Here is a 25821-nt window from a genome sequence, read left to right as displayed (position 1 = left end):
AACAAAACAATGTTATTAAATCCTCTTGAGTTATTTAAGAAATCATTTAATCAAAATAGGTTATAAAATAGTCAACTGTGGGTTCGGTTAACAACTTCAACTTTTAAAAAAATTATAAAAGTAATGTGCTTATTTACCTTAAAGCAACACCCATATGACTGCTAATAGGCACAATTCTAATGTATTGGGCGATGACATTTGTCACAAAGTAATTAGTCACAGGTGTATTTTTGTCAACGTTGGCTTTAAAAAGTGTTGTCACTCCATCTTGTTTCTGAGAGTAAGGAGTGAAGTTGATGCCATCAACACTGGTGTATACTTCATACTCTGTGACCCATTTCTCTTCACGTCCTTCACCTTGTGTGACTACACCAGACAGATACTTAGGTTCCTCAAAGTTGACTTGAATATATGGTGCATCATCATTAACCCTATTCAGAGAATCAAAAACAAAAGGGAGACAAATTAACTTTTAAATAAAAAGTTAAAATATTAGAATTTGTTTTTTTTACAACCTAGAAGCCTAATTTTACCCTGGTATCCATGATCCTTGGTATTCATTTTCTGAAAGTCTGGCAAGTTCCGGGCCAAATGTATTTTTGAAAGAAGAGGCCTTCAGTTGCTCATCTCTAACAATTCTCAGATTCTGTAATCCCATAGGTAAGCTACACACTGAAAACATGAGTGTTTGTGTAATTACCAAATCTTCATATATTTTGTTTTACACGATCACAATTTTTTACCATTCATTAAAGAGCTATGGCTTTCTTTTTTTTTTACTGGAATCTATTTTCCTACCTGGCACTCCCAGAGATACTACTGTTGGTGGAGAAACTGTAGGTACTGCAACTGTTGGAGCAGACGTTGAAATTCCTGCAGGTACTGTTGGCTCCTCATAGTAAAATGGTACGGGAGGTCGAGGAGTGGGTACGAAAGCAGAGAAGCAGCCAATGTAGTTGAGCCTCAATCCCGGGCCATTTGGTGCCCATGTCACTGGCTCCACTCTCACATATCTTGCTACAACCATCTGAAGTTTTTTAATTACAAGAACATGTCAATTAATAACACTAAAATAGATTTTTTGAAATAACACAATAATATACATTTTTGAAATCTAAATAATACCTGCAAATACCTGTTTTTTACTCATATCAGTATATAGAAGAAAATATTATAATACTAATGTAGCTATAAATAGTTTGACTTTTCAATATTAATGTAATTTTTGTTTTAAATGTTAAAAATATAAATAGTTTTACTATTCAGTATTAAAGTGATTTAAAAAAAAATTATGTTACAAAAAATGCAGTTCAACTTACATGGGGGAAGTAGTTTCGGATAATGGAATATCTATCAGTGTTTCCAGCAAAGACAACAACTTTCCCATCATCTCCACGTATGGGGTAGAAGTTGACACCATCAGTGCTGGTGCTGACAGTGAAGGATGAGACCCACTTCTCAAGATCTGGACTGCCTTGGGTCAGTATGCCGGACAGATTTTGAGGTGCCAGGAAATCTACCTGGTGCCACTGTTGTTTATCTGCAACACTGGAGGGTAAATATTAAGAAAAGTTACAGAAAGTGAAAAAAAGCTATTCATAGTTCAATACATTATAAAAACAATAAGTTATAAAGAAATATAGGATTTTTAAAAATTTAGACTTTATTTATTGATATTGTTTTGTAATAATAAGTCCTTGTTTTTAAATTTTGAAGTAATTTAAGCAAAATGTAGTATCTTTTATACAACAAAAGCAAGTAAATAAAAATAATCAACCCTTAAGCTCAAGAGACGATGTAGCTGAATATGACTATGAGAAAAATGACATACGCTGGTATCCATGATGAGAGTTTGTTATCTATTCTGCCCTCTCCAGCTGTCGTTTGAGAATTAAAACTGCTGGATGATGAGAACTGGCTACTTGGCATAATAGATGGTCGATCAACATTCATTGGAATATTACAGAGATTGTCTGAAAAATAAAAAAATTAAATGAAAAAAAATGTAAAACTGAATTTAAATAATTGTTACCTTTTCTCTTTCCACAAAATGCAGCATGTTTGAATGATTCACGTTATGAATGTTTCTTATTTGCAGCTAATTAAATCTTGTAATAGGACTACATCAAGTTTTTTAGTTTTTAAAACAGTTAAATACTCTTTTATTAAATTTTTTAAACAAAATAAACTAAATTTATTTTTTAAAACTTGTTAAAAATTTAAAATTTTTTACTACCTGGTGGAGGTACGAATGGTGTGGGAGGTGACAATGTGACACCTGGATGTCCAGCACTTGGGGTTAAAGTTGTAAACCCAGGCAGAGTTGGCGAGGCTGTAGGAGTAGTAAGCAGTGCCAAGGGAACTGGGGCATTACAGCCATACAGGTTGAATCTCAAGGCTACTGAATCATGGGACTCCACTGGCCGAATCTGGACATACTGAGCCACAACAGGGGGGAAGAAATTGGTCACTGGGGTGTACTGGTCAGTGTTGCCGTTGAAAATTTTAGGGGCATCTGTTTCATCCAGGACAGGCTGGAAGGTGACACCATCAGTGCTGTAGTACACAGTGTACTTGGTGACCCAAGATGGCTGGTCAGCACTGCCTTGTGTGGTCACTCCAGCAATTTCATAAGGTCCCAGGAAATTGACTTGAATGTATGGAGTTTGATCAGTTGTACTGTAAAAAAAAATGCACAACTTTCTTAAATAATAATGAGGTACTATTTTTCAAATTTTAAATTATTAAAAGGAAACATAAAATTATTTTTATGAGCTAGACAAGTTTCTGTGCTGTCACAACTCAGATGCTATTAATTTTTGTTGAAATTGTATCTATTTTTAGACAAACTGGACCAACTTAAAATAGGGTATTTTTAAAACAGATTTTTAAAAAATCATATCCTAGACCACATGATTTTTTTTCAAAAACAAATTTTTTAAAAAGAAGAGAATAATTTATCATATCTGTATACTTTGTTCCATTTATTTGTTGTTACAAGATGCTATAAAGCAACATTACCTAGGTGACCAGCCACCAGCGTAGGATCCATCTTTATTCATTTCCAGCCTTCCTCTAGATGGGCCATGGTAAACATCCAAAGAACTTGAGGCTGTTAACTGGTTGTCTCCAATTATCAAAGGATTGGTGATTCCCATGGGTAAATCGCAAACTTAAAGAAAGAGGAGTGAAAAATCATTTTCTTAATATTGGAAGAAAATTAAGGAAATTTAGAAGAATTTGTTTTATGGTTAAAATTTTTAAGAATTCCATTTTTTATATAAAATATTTTAATGAAATATGTTTTATTTTTACTAAGTAAAAACACATTTTTAAAGATTTTAGTTATTATTGATACAAATTAAGTTTCACATTCCTTACATTCTATCTTCTTCGTTGGTTGTCTAGAAAAAATTAGCTTATTAAAATGTTTTAGGAAACACATGAGTAAGAAGGAAGGTAACTAAAAACATACCCAGTGTAGGTGCAAGTGTGGGTTTTATTGTAGGGCCAGTGCCTAGTGATGGAGTTGGGCCAGTGACCAGTGGTGGTGGTGATGGTGTTGGCACAGAAGTTGGTGTATCATCAGGTTTACATCCCATGACGTCAAACCTGAGGCCTACACCTGCAGGTGAAGCCTGGACTGGAACAATCTTCACATACTGGGCTATGATGTCACGGTTGAATAAATTCCTCACAGGTGTTGTACTGTCTGTGTTACCATTGAACAGGTAAGGTGTCTGGTCACCAGGGAACTCTGTGTAAGGGGTGAAGTCCACACCATTTGTGCTGACATAGACATTAAACTTTTCCACCCAATGAGATGAATCAGGGCTGCCTTGTGTCACCACTCCTGAGATGAGTTTTGGTTCTTGGAACTTTACCATGATCCACTCATTAGTGTTGGTACTAAACAAGACAAACCCTTTATTAATAAATCCATTCGTTTTTTCCTCTAACAGAAACTGTTTTCAACTCAATAATTGTTCGAAAACTTTAATTTTTTTAAACATTATAAGCAAGTAAGTAACATAGATTGTCAATCTTTTTAAACAATTTACTGAAAGTAATATTCAAAGCTAATGAGTACTTTTATTAATATTTACATTACATAAGCTTTTTTTTACCTCTAAAATAAGAAAAATTATAATTTAATAAAGGAAATAACAATTATCTTAATGAATATCTTTTGTTTCTGTATAAACCAAATAAAGTCTTTGGTTATGAAATGGACTTATAAAATGTACCTTGGGATCCATGAACCACCAGAAGTACTAGACTGGACATTGTATAACCTGCCATCTTGTGCGGTGTGGCTGCTATCAACACTAGAGGACGCTGTCAGCTGATCATCTGTCACCACATAATGATTGCTCAGGCCCATAGGGATCAAACAAACTGGAAGAGAGAACATTCATACAATTTGTAGATTTGTATTTTTTTCTACTATCTGTTAATCTGGGACACCTATTGCTTTTTTTTTTTTTTTTTCAGAAAGCTATACAAAATATCATTGTATAGATTTTGAATCTAAGCCAAAAAGCAATATTTAGATTTCAAATATTAACAATCGAAATGTATAATCTTAAAAAAATTGGAAATGTATAATCTTAAAACACAGTCAGCATAAAATATGTATAATGCAATATCAAGCAACAAACAATGTGTAATACTGCAAAAAAAAAGCACCAGTTAATGTTGAATCACAAAAGAAAATATCATTATAGTCAGAAAAATTGTCAATATGGTAATCAACTATTTTGTGAATACCTTGAGGTGGAGGAATCTCAGTATGACCAGGTGTGGGTGGTGAGAGTGTTGGACCAGCGGTTTGACCAGGGGCTAAGGTTGGGGCTTGAGTGCTAGTCTTCTGTGTGGTTGGAACAGTTGGGAAAAGTGTCACACGTGTTGTGAGTACAGGATTCTCCTGAGATGGGTTGCAGCCCAAAATATCCAACCTGGCACATCAAAATCACAGGGAGGTTATACACACAGCAAAATAAAAAGTTAAAACAATAAATTTGGAGCATTCAAATTAAAAAAAAACAAAACATATAACAACAAAAAAATGTTTAACAGTATTAAAAATTTAATAAAACCTAGCAATATAGATATTTTAAATATCAAATTGAATGAGTAATTAAAAAAAAGTTCAATGATAAAAAATGTATAAAAACGCACAAAAAAATTATTTTAAAAGTAGAAAAATAAAAAATAAATGTAAAAAAAAGAAAGTTTAAACAAACACACATTTTTGAGATAATTTGAGTAACTGTATAATAAGGCCAACATTAACAAAATATAAAAAATGTTTGTAAAAGATAATAAAAAACATTTCATCTAAAGATTCTAAACATTTTACCTCAACGCATATCCCTGGTGATTACTAACTGGAACTATTCTGATATATTTTGCAATGATGTTTTGCACAAACAAATTAGTTACAGGAGTGTTGGTATCAGTATTAGCTGTAAAAACTTTTGGTATGCCATCCTGTTTATCTGAGTAGGGGTAAAAACTCTGGCCATCAGAACTCAAGTAGACCTCATACTCAGTGACCCATTTCTCCTCCCGGCCTTCACCTTGTGTCACAACACCTGACAGGTACTTCAGCTCATTAAAGTTTACTTCTATATAAGGTTTCTGGTCATTGGTGCTAAAAACATTGTAAGTTAACTGTGTCAGTTTTGCTTTCATACTATAGCTTTTTCAGTATAATTTTAAGTTAAATTAATTCAGAATTACAGAAAAAGTGTTTTTAGATTTAATTTAAACAATAAAATTTGATAAATAAATAAATGTATGCAAATTCAAAATTTTAAAGAATTTTAATCCTATATTATGTCCTTAAGAATTTGTTAACCAAAAATAAATAATTTTTGTTTACAATTTTTAGATTAGGCCCTAATGGCTTTGTTAATTTAAAAAAAAATTATGAAATTGAGTATTAGAGAAATAAACTAATTAACAGTTCTATTTGCATCTAAACCTATTATGTAAAATTACAATCTAAATAATGAATGGATTTGACATACTCAGGCATCCAGGAACCCTGGTATCCATTCTCTGAAAGTCTGCCCAGCTCAGGACCATGAGAGGAACTGCTGGATGAGGCCTTCAGCTGGTGATCTTCTACAATTCTTTCATTCTGTAGGCCCATGTAGGTTTTACACACTGAAAAAAGTGTAGACCAATGTAAGTTTTACACAGCAAAAAAACAGGTCAAACATAGCAAAAAGACTTGTTTATAAGCTGTTAGGAACATGTAAATATGGTATTTGGAATATTTTTCTAAAGTGTTTCCCAACATAATTAACTGATAACAAAAAGTAAATGTGTGAGAACAGATATTTACCAGGCTGTAGAGTCACAATAACTGCAGCTGTAGGTGGGGAGAGAGTTGGTGCTGTGTAGGCTGGTGTGGACGCTCCTGTCACCAGTGGGGGTGTGTCAATGTAGAAAGGTACAGGGGGTCGAGGTGTTGGCACCAGTGCAGAGAAGCAGCCAATGTAGTTGAGTCTCAAGGCTGGGCCATTGGGTGACCAGGTCACTGGTTCCAGGCGGACAAATCGAGTCACAACCATCTGATTTTAGAAGTTAAAGTTTCACATTATGCATAAACCTCGTTAACAAAAACATATTATGTAAAAAAAATTTTTTAAATTGTTTAAAATAAAAACACAAAGCTTTAGTTATCATTATTTTCATGCGGAAAGTAAGTTTTTGCAACATATTTGATTGTAACTCACACAAGAAAAATAAAATTTAGAACATAGAAATTCTTTTATTATAACGTACAAGAGAGAAGTAATATTTGATTATACTTTGTTTATTATAACTTACATTTAGAAATTAAATTCACAAGATAGTTTACTAATTATAACTTACACATGGGACGTAATTTCTGGCTACATGTTTGATTATAACTTACACTAGGGAAATAAATTCTATATATACATTTTAAAAAATTATAACTTGGAAGATAGGGTTTACTAATAATAACTTACATGTAGGAAGTAATTTTTGAGTAAAGTTTGTTTTTTACACCTTACATGTGAAAATTAATTTCACAAGAAAGAGTTGACCTATTATAACTTACATGTGGGAAGTAATTTCTGACTGTAGAATCTTTATCCGTATTGCCATGGTATATGACAACATTTCCATCATCTCCACGGATAGGATAGAATGTGAGCCCATCCATGCTGGTACTGATGGTATATGCTGACACCCATTTCTCCAGCTCAGGACTGCCTTGTGTGAGAACGCCAGAGAGATTCTGTGGTGACCTGAAGTCCACTTGATGCCATGGGTGAATGTCAGTCACTCTAAAGTTGTAAAAATAAAGGTAAAATAAATGTAAAATACTTATACTTAAAAAAACAACTTAATCTTAAATTTGTGAAATATTCTAATATGTTAACTTGATGTCATGGGACAATATCAGTGACATGAATGTTGTAAAGATTTTTTGTTAGTTGATGAACAATCATAAAGAAAAATTTGTAGCTAATATATTTTCTGAATGAATATACAAGGACCATGTCCACCACTTCTAATGGGTACGTAACACATATTATGGAACGTGAAGAGTGCTGATACCGACCCCATTATCCCTTCACATGCTGAGGTCATGCAAACATGTGAACTGTACTTTATTTGCCCCCATTGACCATGAGGTTCAAAAGGGAACTTCACTTTTTATAAACATGGACCCTATATTCGCTGGTGACAAAACTGCACACGACAGTTGTTGTATGTTTATAAAACAGGTCATGGTTTTGTTTAAGGACTTACGCAGGAATCCATGAAGAGAGTGTGTTGTCAAGTCTGCCATCAGCTGCTGTAGTTAGAGAACCTGCACTGCTTGATGAAGTAAGTTGGCTGTTTGGTATCATTGATGGTTTGTCTACATTCATTGGCACATTGCAGATTTGATCTGGTGAAAAAATATTTGTATATTTAAATTTAATGTGGCTCATGAAAATATTTTCTTTACTTCCTTTATTAATACATGAGGACTACATAATTCAAGACTATTGTTATACAAAGTTTTATAGGCCTTTCTGCTTTAGATTAAATAAACGAAAGCAAAAAAAAAAAGAATTTTTTTAACCTACCGATATGGGGCAAATTATGTAAATCATACAAGTAAAAAATAGCAATACTACAAACTTACTTTCTCGATGGACACATTGTTTATCATAAAGTAAAATATAACAATCCTATAAACTTACTTATAAGTGGCACAAATGGTGGTGAGGGTGTGGTTACAGGCATTGGTGTAGGGGGCACATAGGTAGGTGACGGGGTCTTGCATCCAAACAGGTTGAACCTCAAAGCCACAGAGTTGTGCTGCTCTACTGGACGGACCTGGATGTACCTGGCCACAACAGGTGAGAAGAAGTGCTTGACAGGTGTGTGCTGGTCAGTGTTGCCATTGAAGACCATTGGGTTGTCTGTCTTATCAAGGACAGGCTGGAAGGTTACGCCATCTGTGCTGTAGTACACAGTGTACTTGGTGACCCAAGATGACTGGTCAGCACTGCCTTGTGTGACCACCCCAGTTATCTCATAAGGTGCCAGGAAGTCAACTTGAAGGTAAGGATTCCTGTCTGATGAGCTGTGGACACAAGAGGGTTAAAATATTTAGTACTGTAATGTTTCATATAATGAATTAAATTTTTTGAAATATTTAGCTAAAATATTCAGTACAGTAATATTTCATAGGATGAATTGAACTATTTTAAATATTTTGTTAAAATGTAAGGTAATTTATATTTTTATAAAATGAAATTAATGAACAAATCAGTTTAAGGGTTCGTATGAAATGTATAAAATGACGGCAGGACACAACAGCACAGTAAATGTAAAAGTTTTTTTGATGGCCAAAATCTCAATTTGGTGAAAGATAATGACAAACTAGATACTTGCTTAGATAATATAAACATATAAGTATAGAAAAAATATTGAAACACCGAATAAAGTTAACAATTTTCTACTTTAAAAATTTAGCAACAAACAAAATCAATGAAGTAAAACTTACCTTGGTGACCATCCACCTGCATATGAGCCATCTTTGTTGATTTCAAGTCTGCCTCTAAATGGACCATGGTAGATGTCCAGTGAACTTGATGCGGTCAGCTGCTTATCTCCAACAACCAAAGTATTGGAAATTCCCATTGGAAGATCACAAGCTGAAACAGAGAGTTTAATTATAGTGAGTTCTTTTGAAATGGAGGTAAAGTTTTATATCAATAAAAGGATTTTGATATGTACTTACTTATAGCTGGAGGCAGTGTTGGACCAGTTCCTGGTGATGGAGTTGGGCCAGTGACCAGTGGTGGTGGTGAGGGTGTCTGCATTACAGTGGGCGGCTCATCTGGTTTACATCCCATAACATCAAACCTGAGTCCTACACCTGCAGGTGATGCCTGGACTGGAACAATCTTCACATACTGGGCTATGATGTCACGGTTGAATAAATTCCTCACAGGTGTTGTACTGTCTGTGTTACCAGTGAACAGGTAAGGTGTCTGGTCACCAGGGTTCTCAGTGTAAGGCGTGAAGTCCACACCATTCAGACTGTAGTAGACATTAAACTTTTCCACCCAACGAGATGAATCTGGGCTGCCTTGTGTCACCACTCCAGAGATGAGTTTTGGTTCTTGGAATTTTACAGAAATCCATTGTTGCTCACCAGGACTACAGGAAATTAATTAGATATACAAATTAAATTTTTTAATATATACATTATATATATATATATATATATATATATATATATATATATATATATATATATATATATACATGTAAATGTATTCAAATACCTAGAGAGAAAGAGAAAGAAATAGAGATTGTATCTGGTGTACTTTTTTAACAATACATTCTTTGAAAAAGTGTAAACTTTGAATGTTCTGATACAACTTTAACCCAATATTACCCAGGAATCCAGGATCCATTGGAGTTAAAGAGTCTGCCATCAGCTGCTGTGTGTGTGCTGTCTAGGTTTGATGAAGATGTCAGCTGATCATCTTTCACTATGTAATGGCTGCTTAGACCCATTGGTATCAGGCACACTGTAAAATGTATTTAATATATAATTTATACATTCATTTTGTAAAATAATTTTTGTAAAATATTATGTAAAATATAATGTAACTATAATGTGCAATATTTACCTATAGATATGTAATTTATAAATAAAATGTGAATTAAAAACATTTACACAACATTACTGCGCATTTTTATCAAAACACATTAAATATTAGTAATATAGAAAGTGCATATCTGTTACCCAATGGTGGAGGAATTTCTGTCACTCCTGGTGTTGGCGGGGAGAGAGTTGGTGGAGTTGTCTGCCCAAATGGTAGAGTTGGAGCTAGAGTTGTTGTTGTAGGGGGATGAGGATACAAAGGAGGGCGAACTGTGATGTCAGTCTGTTCTTTACTTGGGTTGCAGCCCATGACATCAAATCTATTTAAAATACATGCATGGGGTCCATGATTGTACTTTTTAAAAAAGAACAACTAGAAATTTTTTTAAAAATTGAATTTTAAAATTTATTTAGTTAATGAGGAAAAACAAGATATAAAAACATTTAAATTCATTAAATTCAAACAGAAGGGAAATTTTCTCTATCAAAAATGTATTAATATAATTGATGTAACATGTACCTCATTGCGTAACCCATATGGCTACTGACAGGAACAATGCGGATGTACTGGGCGATAATGTTCTCAACAAAGTAGTTTGTTACTGGAGAGTTCCCGTCAAAATTTGCTTTGAAAAGTTTTGCTGTGCCATCTTGCTTGTCAGAGTAAGGGATGAAGTCAACACCATTGATGCTGTAATACACTTCATATTCTGTGACCCATTTCTCTTCACGGCCTTCACCTTGAGTTACAACACCAGATAAAAATTTGGGCTCTCTGAAATCCACTTGGATGTATGGTGAGTCATCACTTGTTCTATAAATTATAAGAAAAAATAGGCATAAAATAGTGGTATAGCCATAAATATTTGTGTACACATTACATAATAAATACAGCAGGATTGTAATATTTTAATTACAGTGGTATCCAAGAGCCTTGGTATTCATTTTCTGAAAGCCTGGCCAGTTCTGGTCCATGTGCCAGTTTGTGTGATGAAGCAGTTATTTGAGTGTCTTGCACAATCCTCAGGTTCTGTAAGCCCATCTCTTTTGTACACACTGAAATAAATTAATCAAAGGTAATATGTTGTATGAACATGATACCTCTACACTTAAGGCCCAAATTGTGTATTCTTCTAAAAACAATATCAACATTCTTAATCATTTAACGCCATATAGATGATACAATTATTGTATAAATACTTCTATTTATGGTATGGTTCATAAATAAAAAGTAAAATGGAGTAATTGTGTGCTTTCATATTTTTTATGCTTAGTGAATAGAACTTAAAACTAAAATAGCTCTTTATAATGAAACAATTGTAGATGTCTATCTTGATAATGATCAACAGAGTATAAAAATATTTGAAATAAATGTTCAGTGCATACCTGGCACATCAATAGTTAGTGGAACAGGGGGTGTAACATATGGACTGAAAGTTGTTGGAGCCACAGTTGTTGCCCCTATGGGTATGGGAGGCTGCTGTATTTCAAATGGTACCAGAGGCTGGGGTGTTTGGTATGATGAAGGGAAGCAACCAATGTAGTTCAGTCTAAGACCAGCTCCATTTGGTGACCATGTCAGGGGCTCTACACGAATGTACTGGGCTAGAACAGCCTAAAATAAACAGAATGTGTGACTGGTTCTTTAAACAGAACAATTTTATTTCATTTTGAACTGTGCTAAACTTAAAAAAAAAAACAACAGAAGATGTAGTTCATCTGTTATAAGAAATGTATTTTGTTTTGTAATGAGGTATAGAAATCTTAAATTATTTTTTAACCTCGAGGGATTTAAAAAAATGAAAACTAAGAATTTCCTGTAAAATATCAAGTGTTCTCTTACATGTGGGAAATAGTTTCTGATGATGGAGTCTTTGTCAGTATTTCCTGAGAAAATCACAACTTTCCCATCATCTCCGCGCAATGGATAAAATGTATAGCCATCAAGGCTGGTGCTAACAGTGAAAGATGAGACCCACTTCTCAGCATCTGGGCTGCCTTGTGTGAGAACCCCTGAAAGTTTCTGGGGTGACAGGAAGTTGACTTGGTGCCATGGGTGTGGCTCAGAAGGTCTAAAAAAAGTTAGATAAAAATTTTAGTTAGATTGTTTCGTGATTACTTTTTTACAATATTTTAAATAACATTACCAAATTAATTAAATATATTATAACAACATAATTTTCTTAACAGTAAAAAATGTAACAAAAAAGCTTTAAAAGCTAAATGAATGTAGATATTGTACTTAAAAGTTTACACAAATATATGAATGTAGATAATGTACTTAAAAGTTTACACAAATATATGAATGTAGACATTGTACTTAAAAGTTCACACAAATCTATGATATTCATAAAAGTTATGAACATACTTGAAAAGTTAAAAATAAATTTAAATTTTTTAAAATTATTTCTATATTTAAAAACTTAGACTACCAGAGTAAAACAATTGTTAACATACTCAGGCATCCACGATTGTTTGTTGTTCAATCTTCCATCTCCAGCTGTGCTTTGTGGACTTGCATTGCTTGATGAAGAAAGCTGACCATTGGGTATCAGATTAGGCTGGTCAACATTCATTGGGACATTGCATATTGTATCTGTTGGCCAGAAATAAAAAGCATAAAAATCAAAGAAGCCAAAAAAAAAAAACAGCCAATTATTATACTTGTAGTACATGCAAGCTTACATTGATTAGAATGGTGTTTGATAAAAATAGTGTTTTCTATTCTTTTAACATTATGAAACCACCATGCTTGACTATTATTACTATTTTAACTTTATCCATTAAGTAAAAATAGATCCTTTAAAAAAACTACCAAAAATTGTGCTTTTAATATTTCAAATGATATAACCATTGTAATATGACTATTATTATTGTTTTAAATCATATCTAACAAATTAGAAGAAGTTCTAAAATACCTGGTGGAGGCATGAAAGGTGTGGGAGGTGAGACAGTACTTTCATGGCTTCCTGCGCTGGGCGCTGGTGTAGTTAACAAGCCAATGGTTGGTGCTACAGTTGGAGGGAGCAAGATGGAGGGGATCCCAGGAATGGGGGTGGGAGTCCTACAGCCCTGGAGGTTAAACCTCAAGGCCACTGAGTTGTGGGACTCCACTGGTCGGATCTGCACATACTGAGCTACAACTGTGGGGAACCGGTTAGTGACCGGTGTGAACTGGTCAGTGTTGCCGTTGAAAATTATTGGATTATCCGTGGCGTCGACTACAGGCTGGAAGGTTACGCCATCTGTGCTGTAGTACACAGTGTACTTGGTGACCCAAGATGGCTGGTCAGCACTGCCTTGTGTGGTCACTCCAGAGATTTCGTAAGGCGCCAGGAAGTCCACTTGAATGTAAGGAGCTTTGTCAGACACACTAAAAGAGAAAAAAAATAAGCCTTTAAAATAAATTGTAACCATTAAATGTTTTAGAATGAATACTACTGATAACCAAAGCAATTCCTTCAATATTTTTCTGCTAAAACATTTGGTTACCTTGGTGACCAGCCACCAGCCTGAGATCCATCTGTTTCTATATATAGCCTGCCTCTTGATGGTCCGTGGTAAATATCCAGTGAGCTTGAGGCGGTCAGTTGTTTATCATTAATGATAAGAGGATTTGAGATACCCATAGGGAGGTCACAGGCTGGTTGGAAACAAGTAAACATTAGATGAAAAAAGTTTTCAGAGATGCTGAATGTTGTTAACTTTACTACACAATTATTTTGTAAATAGTATTTTTTTAAAAATAGTTTTTAAAATATCACAAAAAGCAAAATGTATGATATTGTAATAAAGAGTTTGTAAACTTTTGGAATGTATGTTAACGGCCAGGTTAATGAATAATTTTTTTAATGATAATTATTGAAGGTGTGATAAAACTTTTAATAAATTTGAAGAATTGTTAGAGGGACAAAGTTTCAGTAAAAATAAACCCTGTGCTTTATTTAGAAATATATAGCTTTACATTGTAGTACTGTGAAAATTTAGTACATTAAACAAAGTCACAGTATTGAAAGACTAATAGTAGGGGAGATAAGCAGCATTAAAAAATAACTCACTCAGTATTATTGGTGGATGTAAAGTTGGACCAGTGGAGGGAGACATGGTTGATCCAGGGACCAATGGAGTGGGTATCAGGTACACAGTCTGGACAGTCTCTGGCTGGCAACCCAGAGCATCAAATCTGAGACCAACGCCACCGGGGGCAGCTTGAACTGGGACAATCTTCAAGTACTGAGCTATGATGTTGCGGTTGAGAAGGTTTCTGATTGGAGTTGTGCTGTCCGTATTGGCACTGAATGTGTATGGTGTTGAATCTCCTGGGTACTCTGAGTAAGGGATAAAATCTCTCCCATTGGTGCTGTAGTAGATGTTAAACTTTTCTACCCAGCGTGGGGAGTCTGGACTACCTTGAGTGATCACCCCTGATATGAGTTTTGGTTCTTGGAATTTTACCATAATCCATTGTTGAGAATCAGTTCTATATTAAAAATAATTAAAATATTAATCATATTCAATTTAATTTCTAAATGCTTAAATTACTAAATTTGATGGCAGTTTTTCAAAAACAAAATCAAAAGTTTAATCTTAATTGTTTTTACATTTTAAAACTAAAATATTAATTTTCCATTTCTATTTTTGATTTCTGTTGGTGATATCTTTTTACTTTTCCTCTTTATTTAAGAACAGATAATTTTGATGCCACATAATTGTTAAAAATAAAAATATTTCATCTATTTAAATTGCCAAAACAACATACTGTATAATCCATAACTCATGTAAGTGTTAAAAAGCAATATTTTATCTAATTAATTGCCAATGAACTTACTGTGGAATCCAGGACCCCCCAGAGGTGCTAGAGATGCTGTTGTAGAGCCTGCCGTCTGCTGCTGTGTGGTTGCTATCCAAGTTTGAGGATGAGGTGAGTTGGTTGTTTGACACCTGATAGTGGTTGCTCACACCCATGGGGATAACACACACTGTGGGGCAGTTACAAAACAGGTTATAAAGGGAAATGCTTTGGGAACAAACTGTATCTTAAACAGGAACTGTTACAGCACACTTTGAAGTATTTGATGGCAAATATTTATAATTAATTAAATGAAATATTACAATAATAGATGGATGGTTTTTTTCTTCCTTGTTCTTAATAATGATGTTGGAACAGATTTCCTGAAATATTATGAGTACCAATTTCAACCTGTTTTCTTTCTGGATTTGCCTCCTACCAAGAACAAACTACAAGATGGATAGTTTTGATCACTGACCTTTGGGTGGAGGGATTTCAGTTTGCCCTGGTGTGGGTGGTGAGAGGGTAGGGGGTGCTGTTTGACCTGAGGGGGTGGAAGGTGCTTTGGTGCTGGTAGTGGTTACAGGAGGGAAAAGGGGAACACGGGTGGAACCTTCAAGCTTCTCTTCTGTTGGGTTACAGCCCAGTACATCAAACCTGGCAAGTTTAAGTTATTTTTTTAAACATATTACATTTTAATTGCAAATTATTCCTTTAAGATGTTAAAATTTTTTCAACCAAATTAATGTATCAACATTTAAATTTTAACATTTTCTCATCTGAAAATAATGTATTAATCAAATCTAAAACTTTTCTATCAGATTTATTGAAATTAAAGAAATAACTACCTCAGTGCAAATCCTCGGTGACTACTTTTTGGTACAATCCTAATGTAACGAGCAAAAATATTTTGAACAAAATAATTCGTCACAGGGGTGTTGGTGTCAGTGTTGGCTGTGAACAGTTTGGCAACACCATCTTGTTTGTCTGAGTAGGGGATAAAGTCCACACCATCTACACTAGTGTAGACTTCATATTGTGTGACCCATTTCTCCTCACGACCTTCACCCTGTGTCACTACACCAGACAGGTACTTCAATTCTCTAAAATCAACTTGAATAAATGGAGCTTCATCTTCGGTTCTGAAATTTAACACAGAGTAAAACAAAGTTGCATTAATATTTATCCATTAATTTCCTTAAATAGTCTCATAAATAACTTAAAGATATACATTTTTGTACAATTTACAAGTGTATGTTGTTATAAATGACAGTCAATATAAAAAGTTTAACACTTACCTTATTTAATTTAAATCGAGCTGGTAATTTAAAAAAATTGTATGGTAATTTAAAGATAAATTGATTTTGTCACCAATTGATTTAGTTAAAAGAAAAATATTTACCCAGGTACCCAAGAGCCTTGATACTGGCCATTTGTTAGCCTTGCTAGTGCGGGTGAGTGCCCATCTTTGGAGCTGGATGACGTCAGCTGACTGTCTAGGACAATTCTCTCATTTTGTAGTCCCATGTTGAGTCCACAAACTACAGTACACACAAATGTTAACAAATTATAGTAGTTAGGACTTGATAGAATTAGCCAATGTAATTCTATGTGAACAAATTATAGTTGTTAGGACTTGATAGTATTAGACTGTATAGTCCAGTCTACACTACAGTATATGACATGCAAAATTTAGCGAGTTACTCGTAACGTTCTGCCTACTTCATCTAACTAGAGGAAACATTTTAAAAACCTGGTTCAATTGTTATTGTAAAATGATGTTCCTAGTTCAATTGTTATTGTAAAATGACATACCTAGTTGAATTGTTAATGTAAAATGTTGTACCTAGTTAAATTGTTATTGTAAAATGTTGTACCTAGTTCAATTGTTATTGTAAAATGTTGTACCTAGTTCAATTGTTAATGTAAAATGTTGTACCTGGTTCAAAAGTTATTGTACAATGTTGTACCTAGTTCAATTGTTATTGTTAAATGTTGTACCTAGTTGAATTGTTAATGTAAAAAGTTGTACCTGGTTCCAGTGTTGAGATTGATGTAGCTGTTCCAGTTGGTGGTGAGATAGTAGGTATGGCTGTAGTTGGAGCAAGTGTCGGTTCTCCTATTACAGGTGGTATGGAGAATGGAACTGTGGGCCGGGGAGTGGGTGCTGATGTAAAGAAGCAGCCGATGTAGTTTAGCCTCAATCCTGGGCCATTTGGTGCCCATGTGACTGGCTCCACTCTCATGTATCTGGCGACTACCATCTACAACAAAAGTAATAAACCATTGTGGCAATCCAATTATTAAAAAAACATTTTATTACTTAAAAAACAGAGATTAGGATTATAGAAAACAGCCCTTATAAAAAAAAAAAGCATTTAAAAAGTAACATACATGTGGGAAGTAGTTCAGCTTTATAGAATCTTTGTCTGTGTTTCCATTAAAAATTGTAACTTTGCCATCATCTCCACGAATGGGGTAGAAAGTGTATCCATCCATGCTCGTGCTTACAGTAAAAGAAGACACCCATTTTTCCAAATCTGGACTGCCCTGTGTCTGGATGCCTGACAAATTCTGGGGTGCCAGGAAGTCAACCTGGTGCCATTGTGACTTGTCTGCCACGCTGATAGAAGCACAAAAGTCCATTAACTCTGAACTTTACAATTTTAAAATTTTTAAAATTTTTCTGATATCAAATAAAATTATGGTCCAAATGAAAATCTAAAAAAAATTAAGCTAATTAAAATTCCAATATTCCCATCTGTGTGAGACTCAAATCACGTAGGGCTCATTGAAATTCCATTATTATAATCTTTGTGAGACTGAAGTCACTTACGCTGGTATCCAAGAAGAAAGTTTATTGTCAAGTCTTCCTTGTGCAGCTGTAGTGTAGATGCTAGCAAAACTTGATGAGGTCAGCTGAGAGTTGAGAACCATTGATGGCCTATCAACATTCATTGGAACGTTACACAGGAGATCTGAAATACATTTTTTAAAATGATAATACATGGAAGAAATTTTTTCTATACTAAGGGCTCTATTGAAGATTGTTAAAAAAATTTCTATACCATGGATTCTATGAAAAATTGTTACTTTTTTTCTATACCAAGGGCTCTATAGTAAATTGTTTAGTAAAAAAAAATTCTATATCATGGACTCTATAGAAAAAATTTAAATAAACATTTTACCTATATCGTGGGTTTTATAGAAAATCGTTAAATAAAAATAGACAGACCAAAAAGACAGAAAAAAAGTGCAGTTTGAATGATTCAAATTTTGTGCTCAACTCACCAGGTTTGACTAAAAATGGTGTAGGGGGAGCCTCTGTGCTTACATGCTGGCCAGCACTTGGTGTTGCTGTAGTGAACTGACCAATGTGTGGTGCTGCGGTAGTTGGTCTTGGTGTTGATGTTGATGGTGAGGGCACTGGTGTGTTGCACCCAAACAGGTTGAATCTCAAGGCAACAGAATTGTGTGATTCAATTGGTCGGATCTGCACAAACTGGGCAATGACTGGTGTGAAGAAGTTTGCGACTGGCGTGAACTGGTCAGAGTTGCCAGTTAGGACAGCTGGGTTGTCAGACTTGTCCAGGAGAGGTTGGTAGTTGATGCCATCAACGCTGTAGTGCACTGTGTACTTGGTGACCCAAGATGGCTGGTCAGCACTGCCTTGTGTGGTCACACCTGATATCTCGTATGGTGCCAGGAAGTCCACTTGTATGTAGGAGTTTGTATCTGATACACTGGGGGAACAACAGCATCATATTTTATAACATAATGTTTACAAAACATTACACAATATGTTGTAGCTTACAAACATTTTGTTACAAAATAAATTGCCTACAAAGTAGTGAAAACATTTATATGAATTTTTTTTTTACACTACTATATACACAAGTTATTTTTAAAAGAAAAACAAGAGCAGGTATACAGATACAACATTAATTTCCATACAAAAGTTGAACCTAGTAATAGTACCTGAACTGTTTATAATATAATCCAAATAACAATAAAAAGAGATTTTGTGTAAGCAATTGGCCATAATAAAAATGTCATTAACTATTTTCATAATAAATCATGGCATTATTTTAACTTGCATGTAATAGCGAAATAGTCTAATGACTATATTAAAACTTACCTCGGAGACCACCCTCCTGCAAATGATCCGTCCTTGTTCATCTCTAGCCTTCCTCTAGTTGGGCCATGGAAAACATCCAGAGAACTTGAAGCTGTCAGCTGTTTATCATTGATGATCAGTGGGTTGTTAATTCCCATTGGAAGGTCACACACTGATGAGAAAAATAATAATTTAACATAAAATGCTGAATTTTAAACAAAAAATATTATTTTATACTTTAAAAAATTAAATATTAGAAAATAATGGATTCATTTAAAACACTTAAAAATTAAAAAAAAAAAAGAAAAGTGAATACACACCTATCTTTGGTGGTAGTGTTGGTCCAGTTCCTGGAGTTGGAGTGGGGCCAGTTGGCACAGGTGTTGGGGCAGGTGTGGAGACAACGGCTGGTGGGAAAGATGGCTGACAACCTAAGACATCAAACCTGAGGCCTACACCTGCAGGTGATGCCTGGACTGGAACAATCTTCACATACTGGGCTATGATGTCACGGTTGAATAAATTCCTCACAGGTGTTGTACTGTCTGTGTTACCATTGAACAGGTAAGGTGTCTGGTCACCAGGGAACTCTGTGTAAGGAATAAAATCTTTTCCATTCAAGCTGTAGTAGACGTTAAACTTTTCCACCCAACGAGGTGAATCTGGGCTGCCTTGTGTCACCACTCCAGAGATGAGTTTTGGTTTTTGGAAATCAACCATAATCCATTGTTGCCCTTGAGTACTGTGGTAAAAGAAAAAATACAACTTTAAGAGAAAACATTTTTAAAGAAACAAAAAATAATAACTAAACAATGCATCCTATCTTTTTAGGCTGCCTATAACTTAGTGGGACTAGTCAAACTTAACTAACCTGACCAAACACAATCCAACTTTACATTGCCAACCTGACCCCATTAACAACCCCACCCAACCTGACCCCATGCAACAACCCAACCCAACCCCATGTACAACCCAACCCCATGCACAACCCAACCCGACCCCATGTACAACCCAAGCCAACCTGACCCCATGCAACAACCCAACCCAACCCCATGTACAACCCAACCCGACCCCATACACAACCCAACCCCATGTACAACCCAAGCCAACCTGACCCCATGCACAACCCAACCCAATGTACAACCCAACCCAACCCCATGTACAACCCAAGCCAACCTGACCCCACGCACAACCCAACCCCATGCAACAACCCAACCCAACCCCATGTACAACCCAACCCAAACTGACCCCATGCACAACCTAACCCAAGCTGACCCCATGCAACAACCTAACCCAGGCCAACCCAACGGCAACCCCATTTACAACCCAAGCCAACTTTAAAATGGCATAAAGTAAAGCCTACACATTGATGCCATGAGGAGGTAAAAGGTTAAATAAAAAAAGATGTACCTAGGAATCCAAGAGCCTCCTGATGTGCTGGAGACCTGGCTGTAAAGTCTGCCGTCTGCTGCAGTGTGAGTGCTGTCAATGCTGGACGAGGAGGTCAGTTGTTGATCTGTCACAATGTAATGGCTGCTCACACCCATGGGAATGAGACACACTTTGGAAAAGTTGGAGAATAAACAAAATTAGAAACAAATTACACTCAAATGTATAGCTTTAAATGATATATTATTTAAAATAAGTATAAAAAATAGCATAAGTTTAAAAAAAAAATATTTATATTTTCTGTATTTTCATTGTATGTATCATGTATGTATCATACTGATAATTTTAACACTAAATACAAAACATGAACCAATGCCCTATTTAATATCAGTGGTGGGTTATTTCAAGCTTCTGACGCTCAGCACTAAGAAGAATAACTGATGGCTTATTATTTATCTGTAGTGGGTTCTTCTATGATTTCACCATCTTAACAAATCCTATAAAATAAAAATTAAATCCTCACCACTTGGAGTAGGGACAGATGTCACCCCAGGGGTTGGTGGGGAGAGGGTAGACTGTGTTGTCTCCCCTGGACGTAGAGTTGGTGCCAGAGTTGGTGCTCCTGGTGTGGTACTGTAGAGAGGTGCTCGTGTGGTGATGTCCAGTTTTTCTTCAGAAGGATTGCAGCCCAGAATGTCAAACCTGTACAAATATATCCATCATTTATTTGTTTTTTTTACAGTGATTGTAACTAGAGTGAAGTACAATTACTTTACCCATCAAACGCTGACTGTCTATATAGTCAGATAATGTAAAGTTAATCTATTTATGAGAACTAAGAATATAATGGGATTGTAGTGCCTTAATTTTACACTTAACTTGATGGAAAAGCTTATTAGTTTTTTATCGCAATAATTTTACCATTAGATCAAACTGCTTTAAGAAACAATTTAAAAAGTTTTATATCCTTGTAAAAAGTTGTTATTTTTTAAATTTGCAACACAAGTTTTAACATGATCTATACATTTTTAATATGTTAATAGAAGATGAATAAAAATAAAAATTTTTTTTTACCTCAACGCATAGCTAACATGACTGCTGACAGGAACAATGCGAATGTACTGTGCGATGATGTCTTTAGCAAAATAATTTGTGACTGGAGAATTTCTGTCCACATTGGCTTTAAACACTTGAGCTACTCCATCTTGCTGCTCAGAGTAAGGAATGAAGTCAGCACCATTGATGCTGTAGTACACTTGGTACTCTGTCACCCATCTGTCCTCACGACCTTCACCTTGAGTCACCACGCCAGATAAAAACTTTGGCTCTTTGAAATCCACTTGGATGTATGGTGAATCATCATCAATTCTGTTTTTGTTTTTTTTTAAAAAGACAGTACTATTTTTAATAATTTATTTTAGTGTGTTTTCAGTTTTTATTAGATAATAAATTTTGTATAAGCTTCATATGTAGTATATACAAGTAAAGTATTAAAAGTTTAAGTGAAAAGATTCATAAATTGGTATAAAATATAAATATTAAAACATTCTGAAATAGGGGAGAGGTATAAATAAAACAATAAAGAAGAAATTTTCTATAGTATAAAGGAGTTCACATTAAATCTAAAGTTTTAAAAAGTTGCCATAAAATCTTTGACTGTCTATTTACCCTGGCATCCAGGATCCCTGGTATTGACTTTCAGAAAGTCTGGCCAACTCAGGCCCATGGTTCACTTTGTTGGAAGATGCTGTGATCTGGTTGTCCTGGATAATTCTTTGGTTTTGTAAGCCCATCTTTTTGGTACAAACTGCAGGGAGTGAACAGCAAAATGTTTATGGTTAGAAATATGTGAAGTTTTCATTGATATTGTTTTCTCAGCTTCTTTGATATAGTTATAAAACTGCACAGATTTATGTTGAAAAATTTATAAAAATAATATTTAAAGATCTGAGAATACATACTTGGCATCTCTAGAACTGGAGGGAGCAAGGGAGTGACATTAGGGCCAGGTGTTGTGGGCACAAGAGTTGTGCCAACAATCAGAATAGGGGGCTCTTCAATTTCAAAAGGTACAGGAGGTCGAGGTGTTGGAATGCTAGAAGAGAAGCAGCCGATGTAGTTGAGTCTCAGGCCAGGACCATTGGGTGCCCAGGTCAAAGGTTCCACACGGACATACCTGGCCACAATCATCTAGAGAGCAAAAAGATATTTTTTTTTACTTAATGCCTTAAGATTAGCTTTAATACTTGTATCACTTACGTTGTAAATTATAAATCTATAAATAAAAAATTACAAAAGTTTTGTAATCAATAAACAATAAAAGATTGTTTACCTTGTTTAAATCAGATTATATAGTCTACATTATTAAAATAACAAATTTAATTATATTTTTAGTGTTAAGTAGTTAAATATGTTTAAGCTTTTAGTTTAAAAAACATTATAAATAATTATTACAACACTCCTAAAAACATAATAAGCCTTATATTGATTTCTTTGTAATTAATAAGGGCCTACATTAAAATTACTTTAAGGGATTTTTAAAGTTCTACCTCACAAGTCATCAATAAATTAGTTTTATGATGCTAAACAAATAAAAATAGAATTTCCTCACATCCTAAAAACAGGTTATAGTTTTTATCTTACCTTGGGGAAGTAGTTCCTAACAACTGAACTTTTATCTGTATTTCCTTTGAATATAACAACACTGCCATCATCCCCAGTGACTGGGTAGAAAGTGTAGCCGTCCATACTGGTGCTGACTGTGAAGGAGGAGACCCATCTCTCCACATCTGGGCTGCCCTCAGTTAAGATGCCAGAAAGTTTTTGTGGTGATAGGAAGTCCACTTGGTGCCATTGATACTTGTCTACAACACTGATGAGGGATAAATGTGTAGCTTTATTAAAAGATAATTAATTAATTAAATAATTAATATATGTTTAGGGAGAGACTATGACTATTTTAATATATTAAAATAAATAATTGAAAAAAAAGAGGGTAAAAAACTACTGACACTGAGAGTTTTAACAATAAAAATATTAAGTAAAGAAATTTGATAGTTTTGAATTTGTTACTGATAGTACTGCTTTTTAATTTATGAAAAGTTTTTACAAAAAGGTTACCCTTTTATACTGTGTTTATTAAAAAGAATAATTAAATATTGTATTAAATATTATTTTTTGAACAATTGTTTTCAGCTTAATTTAGTCAACAGACTAGAACATACGCAGGAATCCATGAAGAGAGTGTGTTGTCAAGTCTGCCATCAGCTGCTGTAGTTAGAGGACCTGCACTGCTTGATGAAGTAAGTTGGCTGTTTGGTATCATTGATGGTTTGTCTACATTCATTGGCACATTGCAGATTGTTTCTGGAGAAATCATATAAAAACAAAGATTGCAATTACAATAAATCAAAATTGTAAGTTACGGAAAATAAAATGAAGAAAGAATCAGTTTGAGCTTCATGTTTAATTCAGCATTTTATTCTTAAAAGTACTGTAAAAAAGAAAAAAAGTGTGCTATATTAATCAAATTCAAAATGCAATGCAACTTAAAGAAATAGAGTTCTGTTTTTTTAATAATGACATCTATGTTAAAAATAGCCAGTGCAATACCTGGTGGAGGCATAAAGGGTGTTGGAGGGGCCAAGGTGGCGACAGGCCCACCTGGGCTTGGTGTTAGGGTAGTGGACAGCGTGATGCTGGGGGCTAAACTTGTGGTGATCAAGCTGAGTGGTACACCCGGCGTTGGTGTGGGAGTGTGGCAACCCAACAGGTTGAACCTCAGGGCCACAGAGTTGTGAGACTCAACCGGCCTGATCTGGATGTACTGGGCCACAACAGGTGGGAACAGGTTGGTCACAGGTGTGTACTGGTCAGTGTTGCCGTTGAAGACCATGGGGTTGTCTGTTTTGTCTAGGACCGGCTGGAAGTTGACGCCGTCTGTACTGTAGTACACAGTGTACTTGGTCACCCAGGATGGACTGTCTGGACTGCCCTGTGTGGTCACCCCGGAGATTTCAAACGGTGAGAGGAAATCAACTTGGATATACGGAGACTTGTCAGTCAAGCTGAAGACATTCAATAATTTTATAGAATCAAGAACCGTAACTTCATGATTTATCAGAAAATGAAGACATTCAATAATTTTACTGTATCAAAGAACCAATTACAGAATCAAAGAACCATAACTTCATGATTTATCAGAAACAGAAGACATGCAAGTTATACAGAATCATGCTCATGAGGATAGCTTTAAGTCAAATAATTTAATTTAAATTTATATGTATCATTTTAACCCATAGGACGAGTCGTTGTAGACTTATTATAATTTTACATTTTAAAAACTTAGTTAAAAGGGTATACACATAATTAGAATCAAGCATCTATCTGTTACCTAGGAGACCAGCTACCAGCCATTGAACCATCAGTTTCCATATAAAGCCTGCCTCTTGAAGGAACGTGGTAGATATCCAGTGAACTGGATGCTGTCAGCTGCTTGTCACCAATTATCATAGGATTTGTTACACCCATTGGAAGTTCACATGCTGAAATGCCACAAGTAATATACAACTTCAGCTTTGTTATTAAAATTTCATCAACAGAATAACATAATTTTCATGTAGAAAAACTTGCTTATAGTAAAGCAAGGTATAAACCTGAAAAGCTTATTGTTAAAAAAAAAGCCCTATTTGTTTTTAGAAAAACTGTTTAAAGGGGGAGGGCAGGAAATAACTTATAATTTAATTAATCAGAATTATGGAAAAACTTACTTATGATTAAAGGAGGCACTAAAGTTGTTCCAGTGCCAATGGAAGGTGTGGGGCCAGTCACAAGAGGAGGTGGAGTCAGGACCTCAGGTGGTAAGTCTGGTATACAACCCAACACATCAAACCTGAGACCTGCACCATTAGGAGCAGACTGTACCGGCACAATCTTCACATACTGGGCTATGATGTCTCTGTTGAAAAGGTTCCTTAAGGGAGTTGTTGCATCTGTGTTACCACTGAAGAGATAGGGTGTCTGTCCACCAGGGAACTCTGTGTAAGGAACAAAATCTTTTCCATTCAGACTGTAGTAGACGTTAAACTTTTCCACCCAACGAGGTGAATCTGGGCTGCCTTGTGTCACAACTCCAGAGATGAGTTTTGGTTCTTGGAACTTTACCATGATCCACTGGTCTTGATTAGAGCTGGAAAAATGTTTCTTAAATTATTGCGTCTGCTATAATGAAAACATAAATCACTAAATCTTTGACACTGCTATGAAGACAAGATAAATCACTTAGATGTAAATGTAAAAACAAATAAATCATTACAGAAAGATCTGGTATAAAAACAGTAAAATACTTTAAAGTAAATACTCATTTAT

At 34.9% G+C, this 25821-nt stretch overlaps 1 protein-coding gene across 4 annotated transcripts in view; it reads right to left on the bottom strand.

Annotated features, from left to right (window-relative positions):
* The window catches only part of LOC131940672 (uncharacterized), a 101620-nt gene that overhangs the window by 57049 nt on the left and 18750 nt on the right, over positions 1–25821 (bottom strand). For 3 of the 4 annotated variants that reach the window (XM_059299400.1, XM_059299401.1, XM_059299402.1), the window contains 48 exons: positions 25224–25642; positions 24848–24998; positions 24067–24521; positions 23679–23820; positions 23098–23326; positions 22416–22644; positions 22123–22261; positions 21529–21822; positions 20978–21156; positions 20476–20626; positions 19386–19807; positions 19087–19237; positions 18240–18691; positions 17785–17926; positions 17343–17571; positions 16981–17212; positions 16351–16489; positions 15797–16090; positions 15427–15605; positions 14988–15138; positions 14218–14639; positions 13652–13802; positions 13078–13532; positions 12617–12755; positions 12003–12231; positions 11546–11774; positions 11077–11215; positions 10680–10973; positions 10301–10479; positions 9947–10082; positions 9284–9705; positions 9047–9197; positions 8238–8623; positions 7798–7939; positions 7100–7328; positions 6356–6584; positions 6036–6174; positions 5363–5656; positions 4771–4958; positions 4248–4398; positions 3476–3909; positions 3022–3172; positions 2237–2679; positions 1832–1973; positions 1320–1548; positions 799–1027; positions 534–672; positions 138–431 (listed from right to left, as the gene is read on the bottom strand). In XM_059299400.1, coding sequence (XP_059155383.1) covers positions 138–431; positions 534–672; positions 799–1027; positions 1320–1548; positions 1832–1973; positions 2237–2679; positions 3022–3172; positions 3476–3909; positions 4248–4398; positions 4771–4958; positions 5363–5656; positions 6036–6174; positions 6356–6584; positions 7100–7328; positions 7798–7939; positions 8238–8623; positions 9047–9197; positions 9284–9705; positions 9947–10082; positions 10301–10479; positions 10680–10973; positions 11077–11215; positions 11546–11774; positions 12003–12231; positions 12617–12755; positions 13078–13532; positions 13652–13802; positions 14218–14639; positions 14988–15138; positions 15427–15605; positions 15797–16090; positions 16351–16489; positions 16981–17212; positions 17343–17571; positions 17785–17926; positions 18240–18691; positions 19087–19237; positions 19386–19807; positions 20476–20626; positions 20978–21156; positions 21529–21822; positions 22123–22261; positions 22416–22644; positions 23098–23326; positions 23679–23820; positions 24067–24521; positions 24848–24998; positions 25224–25642 — 11544 coding nt within the window. The remainder of the gene's footprint in view (positions 1–137; positions 432–533; positions 673–798; positions 1028–1319; positions 1549–1831; positions 1974–2236; positions 2680–3021; positions 3173–3475; positions 3910–4247; positions 4399–4770; positions 4959–5362; positions 5657–6035; positions 6175–6355; positions 6585–7099; positions 7329–7797; positions 7940–8237; positions 8624–9046; positions 9198–9283; positions 9706–9946; positions 10083–10300; positions 10480–10679; positions 10974–11076; positions 11216–11545; positions 11775–12002; positions 12232–12616; positions 12756–13077; positions 13533–13651; positions 13803–14217; positions 14640–14987; positions 15139–15426; positions 15606–15796; positions 16091–16350; positions 16490–16980; positions 17213–17342; positions 17572–17784; positions 17927–18239; positions 18692–19086; positions 19238–19385; positions 19808–20475; positions 20627–20977; positions 21157–21528; positions 21823–22122; positions 22262–22415; positions 22645–23097; positions 23327–23678; positions 23821–24066; positions 24522–24847; positions 24999–25223; positions 25643–25821) is intronic. The other variant, XM_059299403.1, reaches the window with a different exon arrangement.

The sequence above is a fragment of the Physella acuta genome, unplaced genomic scaffold (genome assembly GCF_028476545.2).
Source record: "Physella acuta isolate Inbredline_101_S28 unplaced genomic scaffold, ASM2847654v3 ptg000325l, whole genome shotgun sequence".
Taxonomy (NCBI): domain Eukaryota; kingdom Metazoa; phylum Mollusca; class Gastropoda; family Physidae; genus Physella; species Physella acuta.
The sequence above is the reverse complement of the archived record's forward strand: the minus strand, read 5'-3'. Positions and strand labels throughout refer to the sequence as shown.